This window comes from Balaenoptera physalus (genome assembly GCF_965194825.1).
Source record: "Balaenoptera physalus genome assembly, chromosome: 11".
Taxonomy (NCBI): Eukaryota; Metazoa; Chordata; class Mammalia; order Artiodactyla; family Balaenopteridae; genus Balaenoptera; species Balaenoptera physalus.
The window spans coordinates 42,325,012-42,347,225 of NC_138896.1; the positions used below are offsets into that span (position 1 = coordinate 42,325,012).

Here is a 22,214-nt window from a genome sequence, read left to right on the forward strand (position 1 = left end):
GTTCCTTAACATAATTTGGGGGCTAGTTATCAATAAATGTACATAGGAAATGCAACCAGGGTGAGGGGCTTGTGGTTTTCTTTTCTCTAATGAACACTTTCTTTGACCTATGAGAAATGGAATCTAGGTAGAATATATTTAAAGGAGGATGTAGTAAAAAACTGGATGTATTCTTTGAATATAAATGCTAAGATTGAAGTGTCTAGAATAAATGTTATAATCTCTAACCATTGGAGAGATTGTTAGATATTTTAAAGTGTGGGTGAGATTAGGCCAGCTTTGCATGATGACAAATGTAAAGGTCACAGCAAGATATAGAAGTTTGAAGCTGAGTCATATGAAGAGATTTGGAAACTTTCTCTTCCTCACTGTGATCTAAGATAAAATAACTGAGTTTGTCATTTTGGCAGAGAAAACAAAAAATCCAAATGAGAAGGGCAATCAAGTGGGTGCATAGGACAGAATGAAACAGAGAGCTAAAACTGGTAAATAAACTATTTTTTAAGTTCCATTAAAGAAACCAAAGAAAACTTTAGAAGTCCAACCTGTGAAAACTGAAATCAAGTTAGTGAAGCAAGTGATTTAAAATAAATATATGGGGAAAAAAAGCCAGGATTAAAAATGTATTTTTCTTTATCTCAAAGGCTGTGTGAAAAGAACAATCTGTAGTAAATTTGTAAGTTCAAAACTAGTGATTCCTTTGAGATGGGAGAGCTGGTAGGTTTTTAGAGTTTTTAAAAATAATGTTCTAACCTCCAAATCTAGACATCCTAAGTGAAATTTAATCTACTGTAGCCCAGCCATCCGAATACAAATTTGTTTTATGAACCTTTAGATCTTTAATATTTTTTACCTTACTTTTCCTTGAAAACAGAAAATGCATTTGGTAAGAAACAACTTACCAGGAACCAGATTGTCAGTTATCTTTGTCCAGTAGAGCTGAGAGGCTTAGCATATTTTACCTGCTCAAGTAAAAGCAAGTATATATGATATTTATCCCATAGGGTAGGCTCAGAAAAATAGAGGTGTTTTTCTCAATCTGTGGCTTAATGGCTTTTGGGAAGTATTAGGCCCTCATGAATTGCATTTGATAGATGGACTGGCCCTTTGCAGCATATAATAAAGTCAGGCTAGTTTCACTTCACATTTCAGAAACCACGTTCATGCAAGATCTGATGCCCTTATTCATTATGATACATAATTGAACCAAAGGGGACCTAGGGCAGGTTGGTTTTTCAGAAAAAGCTCTGAAGTGTGTGTTCTAGTTGTGATTGTGTAGTTAACCAGTTCTACTCAGTGCATTTGTGAAATGAGGGGACCAGTGGTTCTCAACTGGCATGACTTTGCCCCAGACATTACTGTCATGACTGGGGCTGGGCATGCTGCTGGCACCCAGTGGGTAGAGGCCAAGGATGCTGCTAAACATCCTACAGTATCCAGGACAGTCCCCCACAGCAAAGACTTAGCCTACCCCAAATGTCACTAATGTTGGGGTTGAGAGAGCCTGGGCTAGCCCACCTCTTGCCTCCCTTCCAGCTCCAAGAATTCTATGACTAATGATGCTCAAAGCTACCCCTGCCAGGGGCATTTCCTTTCAACCAACATTGATTAGGTGCCTTCTTTTGTGTTTGAACTAAGAACTTTTCCCTATTTGATTTACACAAAGGAGGTAAGTAAGCCTCCATTTACGAGAATTTCCACATTCCATGGAGCCTCTACTCATAATGATAGCCCTGTTTGACAAGGGACATACATTTTCCTTGGCTCTACGTCAGCAAAATTATGGCTTCACCACTTTTCTAGACATTTCTCTTTCTTGTATTTCCCCAATTGTTAGGTGTCAGGACAATTAACTGAAAGAGAAATTTTAAAAAGTCAGGCAGTCTGATGTTAACTCTTAAAATGCGTGCTGTTGGACTAAGTCATTCCTGATCCTGGATTTAATTACACATCTGCAAAATGAGTGTGTTGTATGAAGTACTTTCGAAGGTACCTCCTTACCCTGAAATTCTGTGTTCATGCCCTTAAATATTACTGGAACCCTTCTGATATTTCACATCCTTAGATGATCCAAAAAAAAAAAAAAAAGCGCAAGTATTAATCAGGTCATAACTTTGGAGAGATGGAAAATCTTATAATCTATTGTCTAGGTCAAAATCATGACAAATAAGACTAGTTCTACACCCATAGAGTTTACTTTGATTCTTTTATTTTTGATTGAGAAATTTGGGGTAGGGAATATTTTCTTTTATTTTGATTTTTTCCTTTTTAAAAAAATCATGTCTTATTTACTTCCTATTTGTGGAGTAATAAGAAATCATCAATATGATTCATTGTCATTATTTCCCTTTGAATAACTATACTTTGCTTTGCTTTTCCTTAAACTAAAATCCCTGGGAGAGAAATGATTTCTTTTCAAAATTAAATTTATATATAGATATATAAATTTATATATGTGTGTGTGTGTGTGTGTTCATATAAAAGACACACATATATAACAGCCTGTATCAGGTCCTGGTATTTGCTACTTAAATTACTTTTTTCCTTCTTTTACATTGGCAAACCTGACAACTATTTCCATTGCAAATATCCTGAATAGGAAGGCTAAGTAGGCAACCTAAAATTTAAACAAAGATGCTTTCTATAATGAAAGTGAAGTCTTGGCTGTGTCTGGATTTCTTGTTTCTGCATTCTTTAAGTGTAGCAGACACCATGCTTTGATTCCTTTGTTTCATAATCACAAAAGACTATGGGATAATCCTTGTAATGAACTTTGGGGATAATTTTTGCCTTTCTAGATCTCTCTGAAAGGTGATTTTAGACTAGGTGACAGGCTGTGTACAGGAAACATAATTTAGTTGCTGAACATCAACACTTTCACTTAAATTTCTTGGTAAAACAATAGTATATTCAAAGGAACAAAACCTCGGGATATTAAAAAACCACAAGATCATTTTTCTTTAAAATTATAACGCTTTGTTAACATGAACAATATGGAGGCTACATTTAATGTATCTTGTACATTAAATGTACTGAATTTCTCTTTGAAATTCAGTTTTAACAGTCACCACCAAAATCCTACTCTGAGATATGAAGATGGTATTAAGCCTTAGCTGCCCATGTTGGTGGAAGGACCACAGAGCACAGGAGTGTAGGGGAGAAAGGACTGGAAAGTATTCCTGGACTTGTAGTCCTTGCTGTAGATGGTGTCCCTGATGGATGGTGTTGCTACTTCTCTCCACATTCACTTCCCTTCTGTCTCTTCTTAGCATCCAGTCATTTATGTTTGTGCCAAAAAAGATATGGGTCCTTGCTCAGGAAACAGAGCAGACAATATCCTTGATCCCATGGAGCTTAGATTCTAGTGGGTTCTAAATATCTGAACCTCGGTCTCTGTCTCCTTCCTGCTACTCTTAACCTTCTCTGCAACCCTCTGTACTTTCTTGCTCTGACCTGTCTACTTCACACTCAGGCTACACACTCCATGACCTGGCCCTCTAGTTGCCTAATCCATTAAGAGACCCTACCTTGACTATTGGTTACTGGAGCCTACTGCTCCAGCAGTAACTTTCCTGTTTCCTGAAAAGGAGAGAAACATTATGATAGAATGCAATGGAAAGAACATGGGCTTGGTGTGATCCTGAGAAGATCAGTCAACTCTCTGAACTTCAGTTTCATCCTCGAAAAATGGGGCTACTAATCTCATTTCTAATGGTACCCATACTCATACCCATTCATGATTAAATGAAACAGTCACTGTGAAAGAGCTCTGGACACTTTAAAGGGAATGCAAATTTTTAAATGTTTACTGTTGTTATCATTTCTTTTAGGAGCACTATAATTTTGGAAGAAAGGAGTTGACTTCCTACTAAAGGGTCACAAGATACATTCTCTTCTTTCTTCCCACCATGATGAGAAATCAGAGAAGCCTCTTTTCTGTGTTACTTTCTAACTTCTTCAACTTAAATTGCGCCTTTTCCCCCAAATGCATCCATGTCAGAATGTAGGATGAGAATTAAACTGTATGTATAGAAAAACATAAAACTCAGCATTTTCATGCTCTAGTGCCCACTGTGATTGATTATGAAATACTTACTCTTTCTTTTCCCTTGAGCATGTCTCAGTCAAATATCTTCACACTTTATCTATGTTATCTGCTCTGTGAAACTTGCTTTCAGACAACCACAAACTTTCAGAACTAAATAATCCAAATCCTATCTTCACAATTATGTTTTAGTTCTTTAATTTTTTTTTGATAGGGAATTTGGAGTAGGTAAGTGTATGCTACCTTTTTCATATTTAACAAGTTCAAATTTTTTGGTTCAAGTCAGGATCTGAAATAGATGTGTTGCTTTAAGTATGTCTGTTTTTAAAATGCACATGGATGCTTTAAAATTAGGACTGATAAGCAAGAAGTTATGCCATATGTTCAAAATTAAGAGACCTAACTTATCTTGGCTTGATCTTAGTGAAATGTAGATGATTAGAATCTCTTCTTAGTAATTTGGAGTTTCTGTGATCATGTCTGTAAAATGTTGTTACCTCTGGCTGAAGGAAGCACTCTTTAAGAAATACATTGTGATCGTCCTTGACTTTATGGACGGGGTGTTGTTTTAAATTAAAACTTTAGCAGAAATGCTAAAATTCTGATTTTGGATTACTATAGTCTCCAGGCAGGAAAGAAAAGCTGAATATAAGTGCTGCATTTAAAAATGTGTTGTTAAAAAAAAAAAAGAAGTGTCGTTTTCCCAAAGAGGTGAGAAGCGGGAAGAAAGGATGGAGTTAAAGGCTCCAGTAATCTCACGCAGTGGTGCTCTGTTTCAAAAGGCACAGATAACTGTGTGTGGTGTGCAGAGGGGACAGTGAGAGCAAGGGGAAAATGGATTTTCACCTTTCACTACCAAACCACAGAAAAGGAGGTAACTTTAAAAAAACAGGTAGAACAAAAGAGCCTCAGATGTGCAGGCTTTAATGAAGAGCCCATATGCATTCCAATGCCCTTTGGTGTTGCAATGGAAACAGCTTTTATGGTTAAACAATTTGACTTGATGGTTGAGTAGAAAGTGGGCTTCTTCTAGAGTGATGAATGCATCAGTTATTGCTATAGCATTACTTTTATGATGTCTCTGTCAATATCTAATTCTACTGGCTCTGTAGTTCTTTTAACAAATAAAGCTAAATGAATTTATTCTCTGCATGTTTTTGGTAATCTTTCTGTAATGAACAAAGATATTATTTGCTTCATAACTTCGTGTGTTCTTGAAGTTTTGCAGGATATGATAATCAAGCCAAATTGTCAATTCCATTTTAAAAACAAAGCTCTTAAATAAAGCTTCTTTTCTTTTAAAAATTTGTTCTAAGTATTTTTATATTGAAAAAGACAATTCTCAAGTAAGTGAAAAGCACTGTAAGGATTTTATGGGAAACAACTATGTTACATATCTCACTGATAAAAACACATACAAGAGAATTTTACGATTCCTGTTCTTCCCTCAAAAACGAGGACCTTATGAGATTCATCTATTGAATACCAAAGCAGGGTAGAATGATGTTCATTTTCAGGAATCATTTCGAATAGTGATCTCCAAAGAAAAATGTACCAACCTCAAGATAATTCATTGGAAGGGAGGTAGGGTGCAGGTCAAACATAAAAAAGATTTTATTAATGTGTGTTGTTTTCAAACCTTTAGGTTTAGAAGCTATAGCCTGTGGGTCAGATCTGATTCACCACCTCTTCCATAAAGCATTATTGGCACACAGTCATGCTTATTCATTTATATATTATCTGAGGCTGCTTTCACGCTATCATAGAAGTAGTAATTGTGACAGAATATATGGTTTGCAAAGCCTACAAAATACAGTATCCGGGTTTTTATTGTTCTTCTTTCTCTAATTGTTTTAGGTGTAAGGTTAAGTTGTTTATTTGAGATGTTTCTTGTTTCTTGAGGTAGGATTGTATTGCTATAAACTTCCCTCTTAGAACTGCTTTTGCTGCATCCCATAGGTTTTGGGTCATCGTGTTTTCATTGTCATTTGTTTCTAGGTATTTTTTGATTTTCTCTTTGATTTCTTCAGTGATCTCTTGGTTATTTAGTAGTGTATTGTTTAGCCTTCATGTGTTTGTATTTTTTACAGATTTTTTCCTGTAATTGATATCTAGTCTCATAGTGTTGTGGTAAGAAAAGATACTTGATATGATTTCAATTTTCTTAAATTTACCAGGGCTTGATTTGTGACTGAAGATATGATCTATCCTGGAGAATGTACCATGAGCACTTGAGAATAAAGTGTATTCTGTTGTTTTTGGATGGAATGTCCTATAAATATCAATTAAGTCCATCTTGTTTAATGTGTCATTTAAAGCTTGTGTTTCCCTATTTATTTTCATTTTGGATGACCTGTCCATTGGTGGGAATGTAAATTGATACAGCGACTATGGAGAACAGTATGGAGGTTCCTTAAAAAACTAAAAATAGAACTACCATACGACCCAGCAATCCCACTACTGGGCATATACCCTGAGAAAACCATAATTCAAAAAGAGTCATGTACCACAATGTTCATTGCAGCTCTATTTACAGTAGCCAGGACATGCAAGCAACTTAAGTGTCCATTGACAGATGAATAGATAAAGAAGATGTGGCACATATATACAATGGAATATTACTCACCATAAAAAGAAACAAAATTGAGTTATTTGTAGTGAGGTGGATGGAGTTAAAGTCTGTCATACAGAGTGAAGTAAGTCAGAAAGAGAAAAACAAATACTGTATGCTAACACATAAATATGGAATCTAAAAAAAAAAAAATGGTTCTGAAGAACCTAGGGGCAGGGCAGGAATAACGATGCAGATGTAGAGAATGGACTTGAGGACACGGGGAGTGGGAAAAGTAAGCTGGGGCGAAGTGAGAGAGTGGCATGGACTATATACACTACCAAATGTAAAATAGATAGCTAGTGGGAATCAGCCGCATAGCACAGGGAGTTCAGCACAGTGCTTTGTGACCACCTAGAGGGGTGGGATAGGGAGGATGGGAGGGAGATGCAAGAGGGAGGAGATATGGGGATATATGTATATGTATAGCTGATTCACTTTGTTATACAACAGAAACTAACACACCATTGTAAAGCAATCATACTCCAATAAAGATGTTAAAAAAGAAATACAGTATCGGGGCCTTTACAGAAAAAGTTGGCCAACTCCTAACCTAAAGCAGTAAAAAAGATTTTAAGCTTTCCTGATGTATATGATTTTACATTGGTCTCTTTTGTAGTTCTGAATGCTAGACACAGCTCATGTATATTCTAGGTTAGATTTCCTCAGTAAGGTTCTCTTGCCCCATCCCCTACTTTCCACCATCACTGAGAGTCTTTCAACTACAAGAATCTAATAAGTATAGTCCTGAGGGGAAAAAAAAGGGTCGTGGCTCTCAAACTTGGTGCAAAGAGTCCTCAGTTGGCTATTCCTTAAGCCTGTTGCACCCTATCGCCATTCATGTGCCCAACTGGGTATATGACTTATCATTTCAATTATTTTTGACTAAAATAATCTTCAGAGAGTGAGAAGATAACTTTACTAAAAAAACTCCTGCAAAATAATCTAGATTGAATATTCCCCTATTCATATAGACATAAACAATAAGAAATGACAGAGGTCATCACATAACACCTAGGTCTAGATAAGCATGTTATCAGCCATTAATATAAGTTGTATATTTATCAGTGTTAACTTACTGGAATTTGACAAGAAGTAGGCTAAGTTTTTGAAATTTTTGAAATTATTTGCAATAAGATTTTATATCTGCTTTCATTATTTTTTTAAATTTTATTGAAGTATAGTTGATTTACAATTTTGTGTTAATTTCTGCTGTACAGCAAAGTGATTCAGTTATACACTATATTCTTCTTCATATTCTTTTTCATTATGGTTTATCACAGCATATTGAATATAGTTCCCTGTTCTATATACAGTAGGACCTTGTTGTTCATCCATCCTACATATAATAGTTTGTATCTTCTAATCCCAAACTCCCAATGCATTCCTCTCCCCCGCCTCCCACCCTTGGCAAACACAAGTCTGTTCTCTATGTCTGTGAGTCTGTTTCTGTTTCATAACTACTTTCATTATTAACATACCTAACCCTAACCTTATATTTTTGCCTTGAATTTTAACTAAAAATTGTATTATGACATCATAATTCGTAAGGCATTTCCAAAGTAGGCATCTGGGGCTTGGAAATGATGTTCAATTTTCAGGAATGTTTAAAGACAAAGAGTACTCAATATTAAAATTTTTAAAGTTTTGCTTAAGTAAATGTTGGGAGTCTTTTATGAGGAATCTTAATAAGGGAAAAATTGAAAACACAATTTAATTGGGGGTACATGTGTTCTTCCTGCTATAGTAAACATCATAATATAATACATAGAAAACAAAAGAAGGGTGAACTGAAATTCATTCCTTTGTATCAAATACCATTAGAAAATGCATAGAAAATGCCACTGAAGATTTGAAATAGTAAGAATAAGCAAATTTCATTATATTGGAATTTTATTATGCAGCTGGATCAAAGTATAAATTTAAAAATATTCTCAATTTATAGCATTTGAGTTCTAAATATGAAATATTTGAGTGACTTTTTTTTCAGACTTTTTGGAAAAATAATTCAGCACATATTTTATTTTCTAAAATAAGTGACTTTAATAAAATCATTTTTTCAGACTTAAAGGAAAAATAAGCCAGAAATAAGTCAGAATATATTTTATTCTCTAAAATAAGTGAATTTAATGAAATCACTGTTCTTTGGGAAAATACCCATCTTGGATGTGTGGGATACACCTTAACATGCAAACCCCCAATCCCTTGTGTTTGAATGGGTGCATATGTTGGCAACAGAAGATCCCTGAACTGATTTTGTTCTAGGAAGCAGAGGAGGTAAGGCTATAGAGTGAAACACAGAAGAAGTCATATTTGCAGGAGGCTCTCTCTTTCTGTGACAGCCTGGACACAGATAAGTTGCTATGTAAAATACTGTATAGCTGACAGTCTTCATTGTTTGAGGAAAAATAAAGACTAAACAGACTCACACCCCAAAGCCTGTATCTTTGGAGCACAAAGACAATCTCAGGCAGTGGTCCCTTCCTCATATGAACCTCTTGCAAAAATTTATGGTCTAGGAAAGATTCCTTTACTATGGAGATAAATACATTTTTAAAAAAGGGAAAAGAAAAGCTTCCTAGATTAGATAACAAACAAAAGCAGTCTTTAAGCTGGGACTGTTAAACCAAGTGATTGAGAACAGCTGAGGATAACAAAGTGTTCTAGGTGCTACAAACAAAAAGAAAGGAGAGGTTATAATGTTCAGAATGGGAAAGTTGAATTCAGACCAAAATTTCCTTAAACAAGACAAACAAGACCCCCTTATATGCTAAAGGATAAACTTTACATGGAAAATACAATCATTAGAGTATCTAAACATTAAAATATAACATCAATGCTCATAAGGCAAAAGCAAGAGATAGGATGAGAAAAAGTGAAAATATATTTGTGGTAAAATACTTTAACTCATTTTATAGTTTTTGATAGATTACATAGGACAGTAGGTATAAATAGATCCTCTAAAGTAAATTGAATTAATATATATGTAGTTGGGCTCTGTATCCTGCAAAAAAACCAAGCCAAAACAAAAACTATTCTTTTGCATATCTGTGGACTCTTCACAAAACCCAACCATGTATTGAGATTAGGCCCCAAAGGAAAAGCTTTTAGTTGCCATGATAAAAGTCATACAAGATACGGGTAGGGGATTAAGAGTACAAACTACTATGTATAAAATAAATAAGCTACAAAGATACATTGTTGAGCACAGGGAATATAGCCAATATTTTATAATAACTATAAATGTAGTATAATCTTTAAAATTGTGAATCACAATGTTGTACACCTAAAATTTATATAATATTGTAAATCAACTCTACCTCAATAAAAAAAACTATTAACTGCCAAGATAAAAATAATACAGAGAAATTTCTCTGATCACAAAAAATTTATAAATTAATAACAAATTTAGAAAACACAAAAAGTCCCTGCCATCTGTATGTTGAAAAATTTGCTCTTTAACAAATTATTTTATTAAAGGGGAAATTCAAAATAAAATTTCTATTTGGAGAAAAAGACAATGAAAAAATCATCTATTATAACTTATGGAATATAGTTAAAATAGCCCTTGGAAGAAAATTTATAACTCTAAATATGTTTAATGAATAAGAGAATAAAAATAAATCAATTAAATATTCAATTTGGAAAATTAAAGAACAGTAAGATCTCCTGCACATAAGAAAAGTAAAAGAAAGGAACTGATAAGAATTGACAAAAATAACAGTAAAACAGAAAAGCTGTAGAAATCATACATAAAAAATATGTTTTTGAAAAAGGTGTGTAAAATAGTAACAGTTTAATAACACTATTACAGTGTAACAATACTTTCAAAATTCTGAAGGAAATTATTTTGCAACTTAGAATTTTGGATTTAATTTTAAATATTAAATGATTTAATCCAAAAAAATTAAATGATTTAGTCCAAAAAATTATGCAAGGACAGAGCAAAATTTTCAACATGCAAGGTGTCAAAAATTGGCTTCCCAAATTCCATTATCCCAGGAAGCTCTTTTAAGGCCCAGTGAATGAGAAGAAACATGGAAAAGAAAAAAACATGGGCTACCGGAAACAGGAGATCAAACACAAGAGAAAAGCGAAGCAAATTCCCAGGACGACGGTAAAAAGAATCGCAGGATAACAACCTACACAAAGCATAGAAGACGAGCAGCACAGATTGGAAAACGTGCCGCCAGTGACATACCTGTAGAGGCTGTCACCACCAAGGGTCCTTTCTGCTTTGTACAGTCCTGACCACAGTCAGTGCTCAAGTGAGCTTGTCCAAGATTCTTAGCTCTCTTTGGCCTGTGCAAATGCTGATAAAATTCTGCTCTCTCCTCCCTGCCCAGCTGCCTGGAATAGCTGATACCATCTGACCCTACAGAAGTGTTCAGGTTTGACTGACTCCTGAGAGATGGAGGTTAGCCCAGAGAGCTTAGAAGCGTAGAACACAGAGCAGCACACCCTCTTCAAACTTTTCCCTCTGGATTGGTTAGACCTTGGTTAGATTGCTCCCTATAAGGAACTCTTGGATTCCTCTAGATCACTACAGGCTGCCTCCTGACATTCTCACAATGGATTCTTGAACCATCCGAGAAAAATGATACAAATGAACTTATATACAAAAGAGAAACAGACCCACAGATATAGAAAACAAACTTTACCAAAGGGACAAGGTGGGGGGAGGGATAAATTAGGAGTTTGACATTAACATATACACACTACTGTATATAAAAGAGATAAACAGCTAGGACCTACATTATAGCACAGGGAACTATACTCAGTGTTTTGTAATAACCTATAAGGGAAAAGAATCTGAAAAAAATAGATATATGTATGTATAACTGAATCATTTTGCTGTCCTCCCAAACTAACACGATATTGTAAATCAACTATACTTCAATAAAGATAAATAAATAAATTTTTAAAAAACATTCAAGGAAAACAAAAAAAGCTGAAGCCAGACTATAAACCAGAGACTGTTCAGCTCCTCTTCCTAGGCACTGTCAACTATCAATAACAATGCTGTCTTTTTCTTACACAGCTAGTCTTTGTGCTTACTACTCAATTTTCATATTAATCCTTTTCCACACTGATTAATTAGTTGTTGATAAAATAATGAAATAGTTGATTGAGAAATAAAACACAATTAGAATACATTTTAATCTAAAAGCCATCTTTAGTAGGCAAATACTACAACCCTTCCATTATATTGCACATTAACGTGACTATTATTTAATAATAATAATGTTAGAGGCAATAGCCAATGAGATTAGACAAAAGAAAGTCCTGAAAAGTATAAAAACTGGCAAAGAAGAGATAAATTTATGACTGTGTTAGGTGATTTAATATTTTAGGTGATATACCTGGGACTTCCAAGAGAATCACTGAATGATGATTATCATCAGTGAGATAACTCAGTAATGTGTGTTATAGGGAATCCATAGCTTTCATGTACTGATATAGAAATGTTCCAAAACTGTAATCAAGTGGAAAAAAAAAAAGCCTCAAACAAATAAGATGCAGAACACTGTATATAGGATGCTATCTTTTTAATAAGTGTATGTTTGTAGTCTGTGTGTGTGAAATGAGAATGTATATTTGTAATTGCTTGATATATAAAATAAACACTTGAAGCACAAACAAGAAACTAATAAAATAAAACACTTTTAGTCACATTTTCAAGGTACATAAGGTTAAAACCCCTCAGTTTTACAAACTTAAAAACCCGAGAATTTAACTTTCTAACCTGCTTAAAATTTTCCAAGAGTTTTTTAAAGTAAGTTTTGAAGTAAGTTTTTAAAGTAAGTTTGAACCCATTGTGGGGGCATCTACTGATACAGCAAATACATTCAGCATAAATTTTAGAAAACCCGTCAGTGGCTTAAAAATACATGGCTTTGGCAAAATCAATTCAGCTTACATGAAAAGAAATATTAATTGTATAGTCTTAAAAGTTGAATTTACCTGTTTAGCTGAATGTCATTTTGAGCAATGTGCATTATTTTGTACTGAATTTCCATTTCACACAAAGCCAAACACATTCATTCATTACTAATGGCATTCTTGACCTCATTGAAAATATTATATTCCTTTGAAAATTCAATTGTTACTGCATTAAACATCTGCTCTATTAGGCATTATGCTTGATGCTGAGGTCTCAAAGGTGAATAAAACAGGTTTTATTTTAGAAGGTTTATCCCCTAAGAGGTTTTACTGTAGGATAATCACTGTCAATTTATTATCTTACATTAAAAATTTCAGGAATATAAGAGGTGCTTAAAAAAGATCTGCAAAATAGTAGCCCTTTTCTTTTATGATGCGTATATATATATATAGGCCTTTCTTGTGAGTTTTCTTTGTAGATTCAGGACTTCCCTCTTGTGATTTCCTTGTTCTGTTCACATAATTCAAGGCCTCATCTAGTAGCTCTTACTTTCTCAAAGACTTCCTCAGGCAGGCATCCCTTTCCAGGGGATGGAAAGACCATCTCTAGTTAAGACCTCATTACCTTTCCCCTCTACATTTGAGCACGTCTGTTTGTTCTCCAGTTTCTTTCCAAAGTAACACACTGCCTGGAATGGACACCTTCGTTCATTCTTTCTAGACTCACCTCTTCCTGAGCCCTTCCCCATACTCAGCCCAACCAGAAACTCGTGGCACCATGAATTATACAATGAGTTGATACCCTCTATGATGCCCTCCCCCTTTCTGCACCCAGTTTCTTCTAGACCAAATCACAAGCACCTTTAAATTAATTTCCACTGTTACTACCTCTTCAATGAACATTCTTCTAGTCCCATCCTCCCCACTTTGGGATGAGCTCTCTCCTTCCTTAAACAAACAAACATGGCCCTGTTGGAAGACTCTGTGGGCACTTGATCAATTCTGCAGGAGAGGCTGGAGATGGGCAACCAACGGGAATTACTGGAAGAGACAGATAATGCAGGAGTCTTGTGAGGATCCAGAATATGACGGGAGGTTTTCTTCCAACTAGTGAAAGATTCTGATGCAACGTCTATAATACTTAGACTTAATTCCAGGTGAGCTTGACCTTTGCCCACTAACATCCTCTTTATGCCTTTCTTCTTCCCAGGATGTGCCTGTCCCTCCCAAGCCTGTTTCTCTCCATCCTTTATATCAAACTAAACTCCATCCTCCTGCTAAGTCTCTGATGCATCCACAGACCCTCCCACACGCTGACTGTCTTACCCCAGGACCCTTCAGTCACTTGTCCTCCTTCTCCCTGAGTGATGAACAGGAGAATTCTCACACCCTGTCTAGTCACAACGCATATAATAAGGTGAGAATGCCCTGTGCTGTGAACCTTCTTCATGCTTAATTTTGAAACTTATATGTGGAGGAAACATATATTAAGAATGTTTAAATATATTAAGAATGTTAAATATTTGTGTGAAGACACATGTCCTTAAAAAAAGATAATAATTAACCTTGGGGAATTATGAAATATTTATGTTTCCTTTAAAAGTCATTTCCTAATGCGCATTGCTCACTGTTTCATGTTCTAATCCCAAGGTGGAAATGCCAAGACATGTTTCAAAACCTTAAAAGATGCCATTATTAATTTACCTTCTAGTCTTAGTTCAACGTTCTTAAAAAGCTTCTTAAAATGACAATGACTTGATGAGGAAGCATTTATAATTGCAGTCAGTGGGCAAAGAAATAATTAGAATTTCTGCAGATATCTGCAATATAATATTAATATTTTATTTTAAAATGTATCTGTCTGCTTCATAATGTATAGTGATGGGATATGTAACAAGTAATGAGGTGTTCAGTACCTAAAAAATATGTATATATATTTTTTAAAAAGCAAAAATACTTATAGTTGGCTTTGGAATGTAACCATAAATATTCTATTAGAAGCAAGCAGCCAATAGCACATGAGGCTTATGTATAAGCATCCTTTGCTCTTCTGAGCATCACCATAAAGACCTTCTGGCTTAACACAGACTCTCAGACCTTGAAACTTTTCTAAAAGAATTGACTAGTCAAAATCAACCTGCGATTAAATCTTTTTCTAAAATGCAAAATCTTGTTTTAAAACATTTGTTCTGCAAATCCTCTATATGTAATGAAATACACCTCTATACTTGGAAATCAATCAAGGGCATATGTAGTTGAACAATATTCCTTGGGCCTTAAAGCATTAAAAAAATGTTCATAAACCCAGTCTAAACACAAAGAATCATCTAAAAAGTGAACATAATTATATGAGGAAAAACTATCTTTTTATATTTAATAACACTTATCATGACTGAGTTGTCAACCCTGAATTAAATTTTTAGAGCATCTGTTTTCTGCAAAACAAATGTTTTTAGGCAAAGTTCAGGATGACATTTGTATGACCTTTGGTTGCTTCTCATTCTAGGTCTAGAAAAAAGTATTTCAGGGAGAGTATGATATTTTAAAATGATTTTATATTATCTGTAATTCTCCCTCTTTTAGTACTAGCCAACATCTATGACATCCATTTAGCTATTAAATAGAGTTAAAAATTCTGATAATAACAACCATTTTCTTATATAAATTATCATCTATGATAGGATTATAATTGTATTTTATAGATATCAATTGCTTCAAATAGCTCTTCTTTTGACATTTTTAGTGGTGTTTTCTGGAGACATTCAGCAAAGGTAGAGTCAGTATTTCATTCATAATTTAGCCTTTGCTTGGTCAGGCTGTGAAGAACAATATATAAAAGCCATTTGAGGCTAGACAACTATTTTCAGTCTACACAAACTTCACAATAGATTTCAGCTCTCAGTGTCTGAGATTTATTGATGCTTTCACATCTGAAATAATAATAATGATGATGATGATGATGTTGTAGTTAGACAACATTTCTTGATGGAAGATTCAGTTGCTTAGTTTTGTATTTTAATTGCTCCTATTAAAATGTATGAATTTTACTCAATTTGATATCAATGTTTACAAACACTGTGTTGTAAATATTCAGCCAATAGCATACCAAGTTATCAAGGTTTGTGTTTCTTTTGTACTGAAACTAGCTTCTTGTCTGAAATTGTAAAACATAACTGTCATTTAAATTAACTTCTCTCCAATATCCTAACATCCTTCCCAGATCTCACTTCGCAGCTTTATCTGCTGGGCTCATCTCCAAACTCAAACCTTCCCTTCCCTCCCCTCCCCCAGAGATCCACACTGAACTTGACCTTACATAACTGCCTCTGAGGCTCCCTTATCAACTGGGGCTACAGAAGATGTTTGACAGGTTTTGTTCTTCTGTTGCATCTGTACTGTGTGTTCCTCTCTTGTCCTAAATACTTACACTAATCCCTGCTCTCTTCTCTTACTTTCATTAGTTCATATGATGAACTTCATATGATGTCCTATCATATATGAAGATGCTCAGGTGCTTTCCCTGTTATTGTGGTTAAACCAGTATTTCCTCTCTTTCCCCTGTCTCATGAAGGGAGTCATTACTCTTATTTCCTTCTTTAACCCTTATAACTAACATAGCCCAGTGGATAAGAGCATGGTGTCTTTAGTCAGTCCATCTGATTTCATTTCTTGACCCCACTCCTTCCAGATGGTGATAGTGGGCAAGTGAGGATGATAATAGTACTGTCTTAATAGAATATTATGAGATTAAGATGGACTAATATGTATAAAGCACTTAGAATAGTGCCTGGGACATAACAAGAACCATATAAGATTTAGGTCTTCGTATTAATAAGCCTTCCTGAATTGTCATTGCTATCACTGTCTTACATCTTCATTTGTTGTTTTTCCATTGAACCCATCCTCTTTGTATGCAGAAACTTCAAAACACAAAATAAAATGAATACTTCCCCTTCCTTTTCCTTGCTGATGCTACAAACCTAGTAATTTCAAGACTTTCTCTCAAAGTGATCAGTAGCCATCCGTCTTCTGTAAACTCACTCTTTAATTCATTCTTGAAGGCATTTTGTCCTTCACCTCAACCACTCTACTGAAATTTCTCTCTCAAGGGTAAACTGCTTGTCAATGCACTCAGCTGAATTTTCTGAGTCTTCTATCTCTTTTATGCCTTTTAGCAATTGACACCATTGATCATTCACTCTTGAATCTCTGTCATCATTCTGCTCTTGGGATAATATGTACATTTCAACTCCCTGACTGTTCCTTCTTTGTTTTTTTGGTGGACATGTCCTCCTCTACCTCTTCTCTCTAACTGCCTCACTTCAGATATTCACCTACTCACAGGCTTCTGGGATGATCTTATTGTACTGATAATCCTCAAATATACATGTCCAATTCTGCTTCTCCTCTGAGATCCAGTTTTATACCTTCAGATGCTTGCTTGTCAGTTCCCCCAGGGTGCCATGTTGTCAACTCAGACTCATCATTCATGTTGTCTCAAACCAATTCTGTTCTGGCTTCCCTGCTTCTGTCATTAATACCATGATACTCAGTCTCAGAGGCGAAACTCGATTCATCTAGTATGCTTTTTCTGCTTTGTCCTGATAGCTAGTCACTCACCAAGTTGAATGGATTCTTCTTTTGTTATGCCTGTCATGTTATCTCTTACTACTTTTTATTATTATTCCACTTTCCTTAACTAATCTACTTACTTTCCTCCAGGCATGCCTTGGGACCTTCTTAGTGTTCAACTTGCTCACGCATTCTCCTCACATAAAATACCTTCCTGCTTTTCACCTTACTTATGCAAACCGTTCTCATACTTTATGACCTAGTCCAATAATTCTTCCTCCTCTGTGAAGTTTCCTCCTGTATCAACACTCAAAGTGATATTTTTCTCCTTTCAATTTCTATAACCCTTGCCTGTACCAAGGTATCTCATGCGTATTAAAGGTTACAATGTATTTATTTGTTGTGATTGTTTTCGTGTCTATCTAGGACATGACATGCTTAATACGGTATTTTTCACATTATAGGTAGAGCAACAAATATGTGTTAATGATGAACAGATCCTAAAATGACCCAACTTATTCACTAGGAGCACAAGATGCTTGAATATTTTGGATTATTTCTATTTAAAGCAGAAACTGAATCTGAGTCAATTTATGGATTTATGAGTACATGCAGTACAATTTCAGTCAATTGAGGATCTCCCTTTTTTGAGGGCTGCATCCAATTTCCTGCGAGCTTATGGAGCTCCTTGGCATAGAAGCATAGGTGGAGGCAGGAGGTCTCTGACCTTCCTCTGCTATATGTGGATGCTGATATCCTTTGGGGTGTCCTCAGTTCTGTCTGGTACATGACCATCAATCCTATAATACATCACTGCATCCTTCTTTCTTCACCTGCACGACATGACTTCATTGGATCTAGGTCAGCTAATCCTGAACATCTATAGCATGTATGGGAGCATCTATAGCATGTATTGCTATTGTTACCTACATGCTGGGAGCAGATAAATTCTGAGGCCATCTCAGAACCATCAGCTTAGATACTCTACATATTCTCTCCTCTTCTGTTCCTGCCCCCTTTGTCATAGGGAACTCCACAAGATTCCATATTTGTGAATTTGCCTACTCACTAAAAAGTCAGTACTCATTGCACTTCTGTGGTGATGTGTGGACATGTGGGAACTGTGGAAAACTTGATTGACCTGTGCACATGTTCCCAGCTGAGGTGAACAAGGCGATGTTTTGTTTTGTTTTTCTTACGTTATAAGTAATGGTTCTTTTCACGGACCATCTGGTCCCACGTGTTTGGAATTACTGTGTGTTTTTGTTGGCGATTTTGCTATTTTAAATGGCCCCTAAGCCTAGTGCTGCAGTGCTGTCTAGTGTTTCAAATGCAAGAATGTTGTGATGTGCCTTACAGAGAAAATGTGCATGTCAGGTAAGCTTCCTTCAGGCATGAGTTATGGTGCTGTTAGCTGTGAGTTCAGTGTTAATGAATCAATAATATATATTAAATCAGATGTCTTTAAACAGAAGACAAGGTAAACAAAGTGATGTCTGATTGGCTGATGAAAATATAATTAGAAGCTCACAGGAACCCAATCCTGTATTTCGTCTCAGAGCCATGGTTCAGGATTTGCTAATTCCATGGTTGTAGTTATTTTATAGGTCAGAACTACTGCAAATAATGAGAATCAGTCATATCTTGGTTTGGATTTCCCTGAGAAAAGGATTCATATATTAGTAGTTAATTTGGAAGGTTCCAAGGAATAGCAATTAAGGGAGTGGAGACTGAGACAAGGGTAAAATAAAGGGTATATCACCAAGCAAGGTGCCACTGTAGGTAACTGGAGCTTGAGTTTCCCAAGGGATTCTGGGAGCCAGTGGAGAGCAGACAACTCAGAGTTGGACAATCTGAGGTGGGGGAGGGGAGCATTCCTCCCCAGAAAGAGCCCTCAGGCCAAGAGAAGCAGGGACAGGTTCTTTAAAGTTGAGAGGCTGGTATTAAAATGTCAGGGTCTGAGATGACACATGTGGTTCCATGATTTATAAAATATATATCCATACATACCATGTTTCTGATCTAAATTTGAAGTCCGGGATCCTGAAAACCAAAACTTTGGCTATCAGAAATAAAGAGAATTTTCTTTATTTTTGATAATTATGCTTTGCTACCTATAACTGCTGAAACAATAAAGGGTATCAAGGAATTTGTGTCTGGGTGTGTGGGGTTACTATCTTAAAATTGTCTCTCATCTAGAGTCATTTGTCAATTTTTCCTCCATTTTGCAACGCATTTAAAAATGTTTAAAAAAAAAAAAAAAAAAAAAAATGTTTATCTTCAAAGCTAATAAAGTACCACCCACAACACATCTTTTGCGTTTAGGTCTAGTGCCATCCACTCTCTGTTTTTAAGAATTCAGTTCATTTAGAAAAACTACTCTTCTCTGGCCCCATTAATACATCACCGTGGGGTCTCAGCTACTTTCTTGACCCTCAGGTGAGAAAACCTACATGCATATAACGTGCATCTGTGGGGAGTTTATCGCTCTCCCAAACGTCTAACCTTTTCTCCAGCCTCTGCCTCATTTATTCTGTCTTCCACTCTCACAATCTCTGAGGTAGCCCTGTCTTTTTAGTCTACCCCACATTCTAACTCTTCTGGCCCACTTTCACATTCCAACTGAAGTACTCAGCCTTGTGCACCTTTTCCTCTTTTCTTATCCCACCTACATTTTTTTTAGACCTTTTATTTAGCACAACCATAGGCTGTGGAGAAAGGATGTTATTTCTTATCCTTGTTTCCCCTGAGTCTCTACTCTGCCAATTTGTACCAGCAACAAACAAGAAAACACATGCCAGATGATGATTAGAACTGGGAGGAGACAGAACTAAGCTGTCACCATCAGATGGCTTTCCTGATCTGCTGGCAGGAGAAAGGCTGGGATTTCCTACTATGGAAGGCTCTATTTACAGTGAAAGCTTGAGAGGTTTGACAAGGAAGAATAAGATTTTTATTGACAGAGAGACAGCTTTGAAGCCCCAGGAGAAAATTCACAGACATTCTGAGGATATCTTCTTTTTCGGTTTCCAAAAATGATATTATTTAAGGGGCTGAGTTTGTGACTGTCCAGCCATTTTATTTCACCTTTAGTTTTGTAAAAATCCTTGAGCCTTGTTTGTGACCACTTACCATTTTATTTCTGGTCTGCTTCTGTATGTGGAGGAGTATGTATGGATGGTTTCTTTACGTACATGCCCTCCCATTGGTTCCCCAGTAAGGGCTGGTTCCAGCACTTTCAATTTGAATATTTCAGTGCTTATCTCTGGAGTAGCCTCTGAAAAGTCCCTTCCACTCTAGCTTTCCCTTCAGAGCAGGAGAGAGGTAGTTATTCATCTCCCACCTCTATTCTTCCTGTCCAGAACACTTCTCAGCCCTGACTGAGATAGGAGGTAGATGGGCTCTGGGGATGAGCAGCTGGAATTTGTCAAGCTGAGTAAATTGGGGCTTGTCTCCAACTGAAACTTCAAGGAAAAATTTAATGGCAGGAGCTGAGCTCTGCTAGAGTAAAGAGATAAGATGACCACATCTATCATTCTTGGGGTCAAGGGGACCTCCCTGACGGCACATGTGCAGAAAGGCTCCTTGGGGGTCAAAAAAGGAGGGGATGTTATCCCTCTGGGTGCTGCCAATCTCCCAGAGGATCCCCCCCCCACTGGCATCCATCTTGGCTAAAAGATGCACACAAGTATCAGAGAGGTCCCTGGGCCAGGGCAGATGTGGGAAACTAAGTGAGATGATTGGCCAGAGGAAAACAAAGACCCAGAAGAACTGCTCTATATAAGTGATTTAAATCACCTCCCTAGTGCACTCCTCATTCAGGAGGACACCTGCACTCTTCTCTGGATGTGTATTTCTGCCTTACTTCTGTCTTAAATAAACTGCTTCTTTGTGTGCTCTCCCACATGTTGTGATGTGCCTCTAATAATAAACTTTTGCCTATTTTTACAGCTTCTGTCTCCTTGAAAAATTCTTGTTTTCAAGGGGGACAAGAGCCAGGGTGGCTCTAGTTCCAGCCACTGTCCCCTGGTGGACTAGCAGTTAGGATTCCTGTTTTTCACCCAGGCTGCCCAGGTTCAATTCCTGGGCAGGGTACTAAGATCTCACTTCAAGCCACTGCTCACTGCTGTCTCCCCAAGGTCATGACCACTGCTGCTCCCACTCCTAGTGCAGACCCCCAGGCTGCTGTCACCATTGCTAGATGTCAGGGAAAGACTTTAAGGTCTCCCACAGAGAGAGGAAAATGTATACTCCTACATAGGATAACCATTCATCTTGATCTTTCCCAGACATTTTTTTTTTAAGTATACCAATGTCTTTTTCTATTTTTTGAAATAATTTTATTTAAAAAAAACTTTTTTGTAAGTAAATATTTTATAGGTGTATTAATGTAACAAACCATTTTAATCAATCAATAAATATTTTAAAATGATATGGTTTCAGTTATTTTTACTGAGGATTCTCATTAGCAGGTGTCTTGATTTGATCAGTGTGTATACCTATAGTGAAATACAGCTTAAAGTTCGTCTGCAGACTTTATAATAAGACATCAGTTACGGACAATTTTGTTGAATAAATGAATTGTTTTATGCCTGTATATGGAAAAGTAATTCAAACTCTTTCTTTAGTTTCCTTACCTATAAAATAGCAATAAAAATAGAATCTCTAGCATAGAATTGTTATCATGATCAACTGGTAAAAGGAACTTTCACATTCCACCTTAAGTACCCAGTTTTATATATTTTTCAACATGCTATTATTTGTAGAATTTTGGTGCTGGAGTAAAGAAATAATCCATCAACATAGCTAGTAGGACAATACTCTCATCTAAAATTGCCTTTTTTCTTTTATTAGAACCCATTCATTACTTTTAATCCCTCCAAATTTATTCACATATGTATTCTCTTTCATTCTGATTTTTCACTTTGCTTTCCTTCTTCCTCTAAGCAACTATACTGAAGTGTTTTTTTGTTTCTGTTTTTTAGTATATTTTCTTTCAAAAGTTGCATTATTATTTTGTGTGTCTATAATTAAATTTACATAAATGCTATTGGGTCACATACTTCACTCTTTTTCTGTGGGTTTCTTTTTTTAATTAGCTTT

General features: G+C 36.0%; 1 protein-coding gene across 24 annotated transcripts in view; it reads left to right on the forward strand.

Moving 5' to 3' along the window:
• MLIP (muscular LMNA interacting protein) overlaps positions 1–22,214 on the forward strand; it is a 296,706-nt gene that overhangs the window by 245,711 nt on the left and 28,781 nt on the right. For 22 of the 24 annotated variants that reach the window (XM_082414301.1, XM_082414302.1, XM_082414297.1 and 19 more), the window contains one exon: positions 13,750–13,956. The exons of the other annotated variants lie outside the window; for them this stretch is intronic. In XM_082414301.1, coding sequence (XP_082270427.1) covers positions 13,750–13,956 — 207 coding nt within the window. The remainder of the gene's footprint in view (positions 1–13,749; positions 13,957–22,214) is intronic. 24 annotated transcript variants of the gene reach the window in all.